At 34.9% G+C, this 13759-nt stretch overlaps 1 protein-coding gene across 7 annotated transcripts in view; it reads right to left on the bottom strand.

Moving 5' to 3' along the window:
- Nucleotides 1–379: 379 nt before the first annotated feature.
- CPEB2 (cytoplasmic polyadenylation element binding protein 2) overlaps nucleotides 380–13759 on the bottom strand; it is a 64257-nt gene continuing 50877 nt past the window's right edge. For 6 of the 7 annotated variants that reach the window (XM_030864233.2, XM_030864235.2, XM_030864231.2 and 3 more), the window contains 4 exons: nucleotides 10955–11073; nucleotides 10579–10693; nucleotides 8434–8615; nucleotides 380–4379 (listed from right to left, as the gene is read on the bottom strand). In XM_030864233.2, the coding sequence (XP_030720093.2) occupies nucleotides 4152–4379; nucleotides 8434–8615; nucleotides 10579–10693; nucleotides 10955–11073 (644 nt within the window). In that variant the 3' untranslated portion in view covers nucleotides 380–4151. The remainder of the gene's footprint in view (nucleotides 4380–8433; nucleotides 8616–10578; nucleotides 10694–10954; nucleotides 11074–13759) is intronic. The other variant, XM_060299169.1, reaches the window with a different exon arrangement.

Below are 13759 nucleotides of genomic sequence, written 5' to 3'. Positions count from 1 at the left end.
GTTCCCAACTAGATGGTATCTGAGAAAGCATCATGGAAATTGTGCCCTTCGCAACATGGTAAACAGTTTTTAAATTTTTAAGTACAGCATCAATTTAGATATAGTAACACTAATTATCTGTGATGATTGTTAACACCCAAATTTCTATGGTATGTATGTGGGGCTAAGGGTGAGATGGGGAGGAGAACTGATGCAAAGGGTCTTTGGGGCCCAAATACTGAACTAGATGATCTCCAAGTTTCCCTTGCAATCCTCACACTAAAATACATAGTGGCCTGGGCTTCTTTATATAGCCTTGTCACTCAGCTCTGTAAAAAATATTTTACTGGTGTCCATGGATATTTTGATAGATTTGAACTAAAGAATAAGATTCCACAACTATGCCAATAACTTAATAGTTTATTAGTCAGTCAACAATATTACAAATATTTAAAAATTACTTAATATAAATAGTTGGCAGCAAACTATTCCATTACAGAGTTAAATTACCAGTACAACAGACAGACTGGAGATTTAGACACCTGGAAGATAACAATAAAATAAACTAAAGTATTTTAACAAAAAAATTTAAGCTGAAGGCGTTTATCTAGTGTCCATAAAAGCATGGGTTCTCTTTTTATTTAGAAAAAAATAAAAAACGGCTTTAACATCCCATTAGGAATATAAAATAAAATCAACTGAAAATATTAATTTGCATATCAAAGAACCATTTATAATTACAATCCAAACACTCCATAAACCACTTGTGCGATTCTATACAGAAACTGGGAATTAGAAACTAGTTGCTTTAATATTACAAAGATTTCAGCTCCAAAAATAATTCAACATAAAATAAACTTTAGCAATTAGTGTCATAAAATTATATATTTCCACATAAAAATACAAAATAATATTAATGACAAGAATATGAAAAATTATTCCAAGTATTTTACTACTATTAAAATAAAATAAAACCCAAAAAAACAAAATAGAAATATGCATGAAAAAAGTCTTTCCTTTTGTTAGCAAAACACTATCCAAAATAACTACAATCATTTACATCAGTACAAAGATTTCTGGATTTAAAAAATAGTTGCAATGACAAAAGGGGTATCTTTTCTGACAGTAAAAAATGACACTGTGGATAAAATCTGCAAAATATGCAATGAAAAAAATAAATTTGCATTAAAAAGGTTTACACTGTTATTTTTTTTATACAAACATTAGAAACAGTATTGCACATCACAACACAGAATCGAGGTTAGTCAGCCTTCCAAAATGTGTTATATTCAAGTTTTGTAGCATCTTTGAGGAGAGGCTCTGTGCAGCCAGATGCAACAGGGATAAAATATCAAGTGTTTTCCATACACAAATATATAAATGCTAAATGTTTCCTTCTTAACAAAAAGTGTGGATTTTTAAAGTTTTTTTTTCCTCCACAGTCATACTTTTGGGCAGCAATAAGAACATTTAGGGAACACAAATGAAGAAGCTTTGAAAATACAAAAATACAATCAAAATTAAGAATTTTCTACAAAAATAGTAAAATAAATATGATCTGTAAGTTAAAAAAAATTCCAATACAGTGTTTAACAGTTAGAAAATAAGAATGTAGTAAATAAAAGGAAAAAAAAAAAGAAAAAAAAAGAGGTAGGGGGAAGGTGGGGAAGGAATAAAAGATTAGACTAATAAGCTTTAATTGTAACAGAAATGAAGGGAAAACAAACCATACATTTCTGTCATTTTTACCCATGGCAAAAAGGGTGTTCTATTACATTTCCCTTCATTTCCAATATTTATTTCTGTTTAAGAAGGGAAAGTGATTTTCAACATCTCCAATTATTTTCATCATATAATTTTAGTGTTCATTATTTAATACATGAAAAGGCTCTTCAATTTTAAACATTAAGCAGAAATTATGAAAATAAAGTTTAAAAATCTGCGAAATTAAATATCTAAATAATTAACATTGCAAAACTACTGATTTCTTTTCTAAATTCCAAAAATTGAGGTATAGCAAAGGAGATGTCATCAGTCAAAAAAAGTGTGCCATAAAATAGCTGACTGTTGGAAAAATCTCTCACAGAGATATAAAAATAGTGCATAACAAATGTCAAATGGATCAAGGTTGGCAGGGTTAAGGTTAGAAAAGAATACTCCAAAAATCTGGAGGATCATGGTTAAGTAACAAATAGGGAACATTGACAAATAAATTAGTAAAAAGCTCTTCTGAAAACAGCATCAACTTTAAACATTAAAAACTTGAACCACAACCACAATAAAACAGCAGAGTTAGACATGAACCACATATTTTTACAGTACAAAAAAGCACACCATAGACAACCAGTATTAAGATCAACACTTTGCTCACGTGAAGGATTGTCCCAAGGGGCTGCAATACGGCAACACCCTTGTAATTTTCTCTCTTTAGAGTCAAGAATCTTATTTCAGCATTTTAAAAAAAAACATCTACCATTGCTGGGTGCTTTGCTTAGATTGCAGAGTAACTCTTACATTAAAATATAGGGGCTAGTTGCATTAAAAATGCTCTAAAGAGAAAAAATATCACTAACGATATTCTAATAGTGTTCAGTACCAAAAGAAACTCATTAACTATTGCATGTTTCCATGCCACTTTCTCAAAAAAACTGCAAGCAAAGTCATTACCAAAATTCCTTCATCAAAATTTTTTTTTTAAAAAGCAATTCTTAACCATTAAGAACAACAATTTCCATGCAACAGTGACCCCAGTTTAGACAGAAGACCCCAATATACATAGGTCAAACATGTATGCAAGTTTAAGCCAGATTTCACCATTATCTTTAAGGTAAAATTGAATTTTATGCAACTAGCCATCTGTATATTTCCCCATCTCCATTTTGACTTTACTTAGGTTTACTAAAGTTTTGCATTCTTTGATAAAGTTCCTTTGTTTAAATATGGGCTTCCTGTGGGTCTTACATTTGGTGACCAGTTAGCAGTGTGCTGGCCATCTTTGGTTTATAAAGGATGTCTTAACCATGAACTATCAAAGGGGCTAAAATCAACTTTCTTTAAAATTCTAGTAATTTTCTTTTACTCAGTCTTTTATCTATACTATATCACTGCACATGAATTAGAACCGCACATCACAAAATTGCACAGGGATTACAAATATTACATCCAGTCTGCATAAAATCAAATTCCACTACCGACCAGATCACAAAATGGCTGCACTCTCTAATCTAAAACTAATTTGCATATTGTACACATGTAGGACTTTTTTTTTTAACTTGAAGTCACAATAATGCATGCAAGTTTGCTTTTTTTAAACAAATTTTATAATTTGTTCATGCTACCTAGATTCAAGAGAGCTTTTTCGAACATTTGCAATACCTCACCTCTTGTTAGTTAATAATTCTAGTGCATGCATATGGTGTATACAGTTAAGTAAACATGCATTTTTTTTCACATTCTAAAACTATGGCAGTTTAGGCCATATTGTGCTGCCTGCATTTTATCTGCAATGCAGTGTGTCTCTAACGTTTTCAATCCCGTATTAATAGGTGGCATTTACACATAACACCTATATAGCAGCAAAGCTAATACAGCTTGTGATTAAAAATGTTTAAAAATAGCTAATAAATCAGATTATCTTGAGGTATTATTTCTTGCAAGTCAAAATGGAGAGCAAAAAAATCAACCCTAATTTTTAGTTTATGTATACACTGAAAATAGCAACAATAAAAATAAGCATTTGTAGCAGACATATTCCATCTTCACTATTATTTTGCTACCTTTGGTAAATTACTGGGGCAGATCTTGAAGTTAAAAACCCACGTTTAGAAATAAGTGCACGCTTCACCCACTATATAGCAGCAGACTGTTTGCCCCTACGCAAAACATTCTCATATCTAATTTTAACTTTACATATAAAAATAACTTGGAGAAAATACAAAAAAACATTTTATATTAACATGAAAATATCACAAAAATTAGTAAGCCTGAGATGTAGGGTTTTGGTGAAAAACAAGAGGCTTGTAGTGTTTTGGCTGCTGATAAAGATGCATGTATTGATAGCTGGGGTGAAAGCAGAAGAATGCACTTATTTCTTCTGCATGTCAGTATCTTCAGACACAGTAAGCCACATGCACCCTTTCTTTCCTTGTTAAACAGAGGCAGGTTTGCTATTCTTAGTTCCAGCGGAAGTGGATCTGACGTGGGCGATCAGCACCTTCCTTTACCAATGGCTTATGGAACTCACGTCCTGCACGAGAGTGGATATTTGCCCAACAAAACTCACAGTAATACTGCAGGCAAGTGACATTGGCACAAAAAAAGGGAGCAAATTTTCCACCACAGCGTGCGCCCTGGCATTCATCACACATCTGGTCATCTAGCACATATGGCTTTACCTCCACCTAGAAAAAGAGAGAAAACATATCCCATTAAGTCTGCTTCAAAAGTCACTTTAGCAATACTTTAAAAGGTTCATACAATGTTCTAGAGAAAAGGACCAACAACATTCAATGCTGAGAAAGCAGGCATCTTCCCTGGGTAATAGCTTCACCATACAGTAGGTTAAAAAAAATTAAATCATTTTGTTCTTGCACTAATCATTTTTTATGTTTCATGTTCATAATTGACCATATGATTAAATGAGTTCTTAGTTTGGCAATTTTATTGTATTTTGATATGTTTTCTTCTGAGAACTATAAACTGAATAGTATTTAAATAACTCTCTTTTCCAAAGACAAAAAATAATTTAAAAAAACTATAGAATCCTAATTGATTAGCAAAACATTCCACCCTCACCTTTCTTGAAGTAACATCTTTAAAACACCTGTGTGTTAATATTTTCAGAGGTGGGGGTGACTGTGAGTGAAAAACAGAAGGGTATGGAAGACAAATAGTATTTACACCTTTGTTTTCTCATTCCAGTGCCACTTGTGAGATGGCATAACCCAGCAGCCACTGATCATGGCAATGCGTCTCTACTACAGGTGAGAGCGATACCCTGCTTGTAAATAACTGGTACAGACAAACCAGAACTGTGGATAACCTTATTAAGGGTGTGTCTAGACTTCTGTGTATTTGTAAGATATGAAGTCAAAGTCCCACTGTGAAAGCCTGACTCAGTAGAAGACCTCAGACTTAGGTCAGCTCTGAATACTAAACTTTTTAACCTCAGTTTCTGTATCTGTGAGATGAGAAAGGCAATAGAACCTGCTTTATAGAGCTGTAAGGATTAGATTATGCAAGTAAAAGCACTGAAGATAGTATGGCACATGGCAAATACTCTGTATATTAACATTAGCTACTATTAGCTGCAACAGCCTTGTTTTCTGGCTTGTAATAACTTTATGAATGAAAGGTTACTACTTTTGTCTGACTGAATAGTGCCAGGCAGCCTAAGATCTCTGCCTTTCCTCAGGAGAGAAGAGAAAATTGAGTGTTTAAAGGGCTTGGTTTGCCCAAGGTAAAGAATAATAACCCAACAATTTCTATTTTGAATGTATTCTACTGAAATACTTGCATGTGTGCAAAAAATGAATATATAAGGGTATTTTTCTTCAGCATTATTTTGAACAAAAACAATAACAGCAAACTACAAACAACCTAGTTGACTGATGAAAAGAACTGTAAAACAAACATTTGATAGAAGGGTAATGAAATTATGTTTTTGTTTGCATTTGTATTTCATGGTTAGGGTTAGGATAAACATATTTTATATATATTGGACATTTTATTGTCCTAAATTGTATCTTTTGCATATTTTTAAATTCTAGATATTATTTTATGAAGCTAATCTACTTAACTCAAAATCAAAACTTCAAAGATGAAAAACTGGATTTCAAATTTATGATTTTAGAATACAGTCAAAACCTATTTGCGATTAATAATAATCTCTAACAGCTCTTGAATGTGTGAAAGGGAGTTTCATTGATTCTTCACTATTCTTATTTTCCATTATTTTCCCTTTTTCCCTTCAGAGGAGCTATCTATGATACACAATCACCTGGAGTCATAACTAATAAAATGATTAATAATTAATTAGCCAACTTGAAGTATATCACAATTCACTTCAGTAACTACCAGAAGTCACAGTGAATTATACTACTCATGGAATAACATATAAAATTTAAAACGATTTACACATTTGTGGTGATTGTTCTTCATGGCTATCAGGGAGATGAAAGTAAACTTCAAAGTGTTCATGAGCCTAAAAGGTGAGTTGAATAAACAATTTTAATTCCCTCCAAATAAGTATCCTGTGTATCTTTGGATTATCAGCTATAAATTTAAATTTAATCTGTTTTTATGGTTTAATAACTATATTCTTATTAGAGAGATGAAAGGTATAAAGATTAAGGGTTTGATTTTTTTGTATAAGCAAAACTAATGACTTGTAAAATATTTAAGGCTCAAATTCTTTCAAATAAAGTTCAAAACATACCTTAGTAGCACATATCTTAAAAAAGTAAACTTTTCTCTCAGGTAGTTTAATGACTTTTTAAGAAGGCAAGTGTTTCTCAATTCACTTGCTTTGTATCAGGGTTTCTCTTTAAGAATCAATATTTTGCCCCAAATAATTGGTCCTCCACTATCATTTTGGAAACAAAGAGGTATGAAGCATGACACTGCAATAATTTTTTCCCTTTGCTTCTGCATATTAAACAACTACAATTATATAATATGTAAATAACTTCCTCTGTGACCCTATCACCTCTCTGCAAAAGTAGGGGGTTAGACTAGATCAGTGGTCTAAAGCAGAGGCCCCCAAACCCCGGTCCGTGGCCCAGTACCAGTCCGTGGCCTGTTAGGAACCAGGCTGCACAGCAGGAGGTGAGCGGCGGGCAAGCAAGCAAGCAAGGGAGCAAGAGCAAGCGAAGCTTCACCTGCTGCTCCCCAGCTCGCATTACCACCTGAACCATCCCCTCCATCGCTCACATTGCTGCCTAAGGTATCCCCCCCACCCCCACTACGCCCGTCCGTGGAAAAACTGTCTTTCACGAAACCGGTTCCTGGTGTCAAAAAGGTTGGGGACCGCTGGTGCATGGCTGGACATCAGAATCACCCTGGGGGCTTTACAAACTACTGCTGCCCATGCTGCATCCCAGACCAATTACAGCAGAATCTCTGGGGATGGGACCCAGATGTCAAGGTTTTCCTAAGTTCCCAGGTAACTTTAATGTGCAGTGGAGGTTGGAAACTACTGAATGAGAGGAACTCTAAGGTTCAAATCAGTTAAACAAAATTTCATAGCATGTCTGAGTAAAAGCAGAGCCCTTTTCCTTACTTAATTTTTTTCTTTCTTTATTGGGGGGGCAACATTTTTAGTAACAATGCAAACAAAAATGCCACTTTGCAAATGTGAACTGAACTTATGCTGTACGTCTTTTCTAAATGGTATGATTTGATAATTAAATTTTGGGGACTACTTCTAGAGTCTATGGTCTACGGGTATTAGTTAACCAGCTCCCCTGCCCCCAAAACAGTACAGCCTCAGAGAAGAAGCTTCAAGAAACTGTTACACTGGTAAAATAAGTACTCACTCAAGTTATATCTACGGTAATGGGTATAAAAAAGTTAATTTACCTCATATTTTTAGTATATCTCATCTGTACTACAAATGTAAACGTGATTATTCAGGAACTATTCACAGATTTTAGCATGAGATAGATTTGTATAGAAACAATTGAGTTTTGTTCACTCCTTTCTCTTATTTTAGATGGTAATCAGTATTAGAAATTATTCAATAGGGTAGCTTTCACAGTTATCATCCATAACACTTCCTAAAAGTTCTTATTGTGATGACCTAAGCAATGCTACTAAAGAGTAAATGTTTTAAAGTTTAGGACAATCATCTTATATATTTACTTTATTTACATATTTATTTTTGCATATATTTAGGAAAATATACAAAATGTGTTTTTATTTTAGATTTTATAAATCAAAAATAAGTAACACTTAAGTAACACTTAGTGCCAAGCTCTGTTCTAAGTGCTTCTACATATGTGAATTCACTTACTCCTCAAAATAACTGTGAAAGAGATACTATTACTGTTTCCATTCTATAAGTGAGGAATAAGAGGCATAAAGAGGGTTCATTTGCCCAGGGTTACAGAACAAATGGTGGAAATGGGATCCCAAGTAGTCTGACTCCACAGTACAAGTTTTTAAAACAAGCTCTGCCTCTATAGTTAAAAGGATATTAAGACCTTATTGGCTGATAAAAATTTTTGAACTGCCTTTAAAATTATATTTATATTTTGTGTATTATACCTAAAATTTAAAGTATGCTCAAGAATTTTACATTTCAGGGATATTTTGATATAATACTCTTTAAGAGCTAAAGGAATATAGAAAAATAAACACTCGGTTTTTGAATTACATTATTAACTCTGTAGGGTAGTAAGCTTTGGATCAGCACCTCACGATAGGACTTAAATGATTTCCCAATATGCAACTTACACGTTTATCAATATCACCGTGCTGAAGCTGAACAAACCGAGCACTAATGGCAGCAATATAGCTCTGCTGATTGGAGAAAGCAACTCGACCAGCACCTTTTGGATATTTTAGCTCAGGATCTGTATCAATTCCTGCATAACAAACGCCACCATACAGCCGGTCCATGATCATAGCGAGCTCCACTTGAAAAGGAAAAGTAGTTCACATCAAATGGGAGAGAACACAGTAAATCAACAATTTTTAAGTACTTTTTTTTTAAAGTGAAAGTCTATAGGATAATGCTCTTTTCTAAATCTAATCCTTTCTGTTGTGTACTAGAGCTCACCTGCTCTCACCACAGAAGAACTGGACAACTCAACTGTCTACTGGACAAGTCATATTGATATTTAACAGACACTGCATCACTCAGTATGTTCTAAATGGCACTCCTGATCTTCCACCATCCAATTAAACCTACTCGAGTGAGTTTTTGCTGACTCAGTGAGCAATGGAAAAGATGAAGTTGCCAACTCAAGACCCTTGGCTTCATCCTTTCTATTTTCTTTTTTCCCCACTGTGTATGCAATCCTATGAACTTGATTTCCAAGACATATCTAGAATCCAATCTCTTTGCCTCCATCACTAACATCCTGTTTCAAGGTATCATTCTTTTTCATCTAGATCATGGCAATAGACTTATCTCCTTGTTTCTGCCTCCTGCCCCAAGTTTATTTTCAAAACAGCAGCAAGAGTGATTCTCTTAAAAATATAGCAGATACCAATGGCTTAACTGAAATTTCTCCTTAGGAACTCTGAATGGTGGCACAAACTAGCTTTCAAAACCAATACCACAACCTTCTTCCAACCTGCTCTTTCTCCAGTGTTCTTTATCTTCTCAGTTAGCAGTACCAGTGTCTACCTAGTAGCTTAAGACTGAAAACTGAGATTCAGCCTTTGCATTTATCTTATAAATATCTGTGACACCTGTTCACTTGGCTCTTCCACCACCACCACTACCACTAACCCAAGCCACCACTATTTGTCTCCTGGACTGCAAAAACAGGCTCCTAAATTGGTCTACGTATAACTACTCTCAACTTGACTCCCCTCTCCACAAGTCATTAACTAAACTGGTCTTTTAAAAATGAAAATATGATCATGTCTCTCTTTTACTTAAAAACTCTTCATTGGTTTCCAGTTGCTCTGAGGATAAATAACAAGTTAGCTATTAGACTTGTATGATCTGACTCCTATTTACTTTTTCAATGTCTTCTTGTATCTCTCACCTCATTCCTTATATCCTAGGCCGTGACTCTGGACTTCCCTCAGTCTCTCCGAGGCACTCTGCTTCCCTCCACTGAAGATCTTTGAATATGCTGTTCCCTTTGTCTGAAACACTCTTCACAACCTCCTACCACCTAACCCTGCTCCTTCTGTTCAATCTTTATATGACAGCTCAAATACAAGTATCTTTAAAATATCAGATTACAGCACATTTCCTTGCTGTATGCTCTTCTGTTCCCCTTAGTCTTTCTTTGTAGTAGCTATGTCTGTAAGTATTTACATGTGTGAATAGTTCTTTAACATGCACCTCCCATACTGGAAGAGGATGCTTTCAGTGATGGAAGGTGCTAACACACTTCACAAGGGTACACCGTATCATAAAACTTGCTTGTATGGCGGGCATTTACATCTATAATTATGTTCCTATATGACCTCTTCTGGTAGATCTCTGGTTCCTGATTACTGATGAACATAAGTTTATCATTCACTTATCTAAAGTGTCTTTAAAAAAAATCCCGTATTTCTTCTTCAGATATCAGAATCAAACTCCATAAAAAGACCCCAAATTCTCATTATCTTAGAGAGTTACACTTAAGAAAGTCATAAATGCAGTATTTGAGTGGATTCTTCTTACAGAGTCTGTTTGGAGTTAGCTATCAATATTGATAGATGAGTGTCCAATTCTCCAGTTCCTTAATGGTCTTAAGAACAATTCTCAGAATTTGTCTCAAAATTCTGTAGCAAGCAACTATTGGAGAAGGAGAATCTGCCCTTCACCCACCCAGTGGTGACATGTACACAATAGTACCAAATGTGTACCGAATCAATTCATATTTAAATGATTGTTTTAAAAAAAACAAAATTTGTTAACATTCTACTTACCAGCCCTTAATGGCCTAGGAACACCTCCAACAAAAATTGTTTTTCGAGGATCCAAAGGCTGAGAACCATCCATCACAAAATCACTATCACTTAAATTCCAAGGACGGATCTGAACCTATGAAGAAAATGACATTACTGTATTAGGTCTCACTCCTTTAATAGCTGATGAGCTTTGTGCCACTGTACTGTTCAAAATTTTGGATAGATGGGTTTGGAAACAAACTGTTAATATTTTATCCAGATATAATAAATTATATGAATTTTAAAAAATTGAACTCAAAATGGTAGTTTATTTATTTTTTCACTAATGATCATTTCAAAACTGTTTTTGGAAAACTTGCATTTGTAACTTAAAGTTTGAGTAGCATTTACTTACAGGTTTGTCCTTGATAGTAGGGCTGGAAACACACAGATAGAGTTTTCCATCTTCTTCAATACAAGCATCAATTAGTGCCTGAACTGAGCTCTCTTCTTGAAAGAGAAGGAATGCATAGCCTGTATTAACCATAAGAATGAGGCAATATGTCAAGGTAAGTGATTTCACCCCAAATTTCAGTATGGTTTAGAAAATACATGCCTTTGAAAAAGATGAAAAACCTATAAAGTAGGACTACATTATACTTTCTCTAGGAGAACATAATATCCTATGGAATACACACAAAAAGAGATACTCAGTAAAATAACTAGCTACTTTATATAGAGCACTTACTATCCGATACTATGATAAGAGCTTTATGTGAATTATTTCATTTAATTCTCACAAGTCTATGAAACATTATTCCCAATTTACAGAAGAAAACCCTGAGGTGTCAGGTGGTTAAACTACTTGCCCAAAGTCAGTCACATAAGTAGTTGGTTGATTAATTTCAAACCTAGATCAGCTCTAAGGTCTCCTATGATACTGTCTTCTTAAAGACTGTGGCAGGATTAACCAGTTGAGCTTAGCAGGAGTTGAAGTTTCCTTCAAATGCCCTCAGGGTAAGACAAGTTCTAGAGCATACTTTTGGACAGGTGGAAAACAGCACATGTGGAAAGGCCCAGGAATTTCCATAAGTAGAGGGAAAATTCCACAATCATCCTGACAACTTCCAAACGATACTAAGAAAACTCCCTTAGGGAGGTTGGAATGAAACAGGTTCCAGGCTTCCCTGGTGGCGCAGTGGTTAAGAATCCACCTGCCAAAGCAGGGAATGTGGGTTCAAGCCCCGGTCCGGGATGATCCCACATGCCACAGAGCAACTAAGCCCAGGTGCCACAACTACTGAGCCTTCGCTCTAGAGCCTGCGAGCCACAACTACTGAGCCCATTTGCTGCAACTACTGAAGCCTGTGAGCCTAGAGCCTGAGCTCCGAAACAAGAGAAGCTACTGCAATGAGAAGCATGCACACCACAACGAAGAGAAGCCCCCGCTCACCACAACTAGAGAAAGCCCGCACGCAGCAATGAAGACCTAACAACAAAGACCCAATGCAGCCATAAATAAATAAATAAATAAATTCATTTAAACCAAGAAACAGGTTTCTTAAGGATAGGTCAGACCTTTATTTTATTTTATTTTTTACATCTTTATTGGATTATAATCGCTTTACAATGTTGTGTTAGTTTCTGCTGTACAACAAAGTGAGTCAGCTATATGTATACATATATCCTCTCCCTCTTGAGCTTCCCTCCCACCCTCCCTATCCCACCCCTCTAGGTGGTCACAAAGCACTGAGCTGATCTCCCTGTGCTATAAAGCAACTTCCCACTAGCTATCTATTTTACACACAGTAGTGCATGTATGTCAGTGCTACTCTCTCAATTCATCCCAGCCTTCCCTTCCCCCTCTGTGTCCACAAGTCCGTCTCAAGGTGGATGAGCAGCAGAACACTTTTTGTCAAACAGCCTGGAGACTATGTTTGCACTTGGGATCCAAGTTCTTGCTTAGATTCCTGTACCTTTTGAAAATATGCCCCTCCTCCTTTCCTTGTGACAAGCAATTGTCAATTTTTAATCAAATATGATGTATCTAGTAGGCAGAACAGAGTTCATTATAAAAAGAAGGCATCGAAATTTACATTACAAGTTTACTGTTATGTGATTAATTCCCAGCAGCAGATGACTATAAATGACCTAACAATACCCCTTTTCCTTGACAAGATTTCTATGCACAAAACCTAGAGCACTGAAATCTAGTCCTAATGTGAAGATGTCTTCAATCAGGCCAACCATGTCTGTGCCATTAAACAATGGGAAGTAAGAGGTCATGTTTTACTAGGAATTCAAAAAACACAGCTTATTGCCAACAATGGCTTTTAGTGCCACAAAGGTCTGATGTGACACACACACAAAGTACTTCATTTTAATAAAATTACAATACCTGATTTCATAAATAAGCCATAAAGCCAACCTACACAAATAGAAACTTCCAAAGGTATGATTATGCAAGATTAAAACCACATCTTAGAACTTTTTAATTGCTAGAAACAATTTAAATAGGCTTGAAAAAATAAAAAAAAAAAAGACTGGTTTTCTTTATGTGAAGGATTTAATTTTGATACAAGCTAAGGTTTTTTTATTTTAATTTTTTTTTTTATTTTTTGGCTATACCACATGGCATGTGGGATCTTAGTTCCCCAACCAGGGATCAAACCCATGCCCCCTGCATTGGAAGCGCCGAGGCTTAACCACTGGACCACTAGGGAAGTTCCCAAGCTAAGGTTTTGAGAGCTGTAATTGTTTTGTAATAATTGAGGGGATATAAGACTGATTTACTAAAATAGTATTTTAAAGTCAATATTTTTAATGTTATGTTTTTATGATGTTAATTTCTGATATTAATATTTTAATACTGCTTAATAATTTTTGTGATTATTATGGAAAAAATGTATCACAAAAATTAATTAAGCAACATGGCAGGTAAATTATGATCTAGCTAAGGCAAGCCGTTAAACATTAAAATACTCGTACCAAAAATACCATCTAATAGTTCTTTAGAATTTATTAGCACAAGCTAATGTTTACATAGGGTGAATCTTATTCACTGCAAAGGACAGGTATGTATAAGTGTGGCTCAGTATCCAATGTCTCAAATCATTACCTTAATTACAAGGTAGCTCTGTCAACTGAATGCTTCTACACAGTGTTTTCCAAACCATGGAAAATGATGAATTACATCAATGACAAAAATGCTTGAAAGCAC

The sequence above is a fragment of the Globicephala melas genome, chromosome 5 (genome assembly GCF_963455315.2).
Source record: "Globicephala melas chromosome 5, mGloMel1.2, whole genome shotgun sequence".
In the NCBI taxonomy this organism is placed as follows: domain Eukaryota; kingdom Metazoa; phylum Chordata; class Mammalia; order Artiodactyla; family Delphinidae; genus Globicephala; species Globicephala melas.
This window is presented reverse-complemented; position numbering and strand designations above follow the sequence as displayed.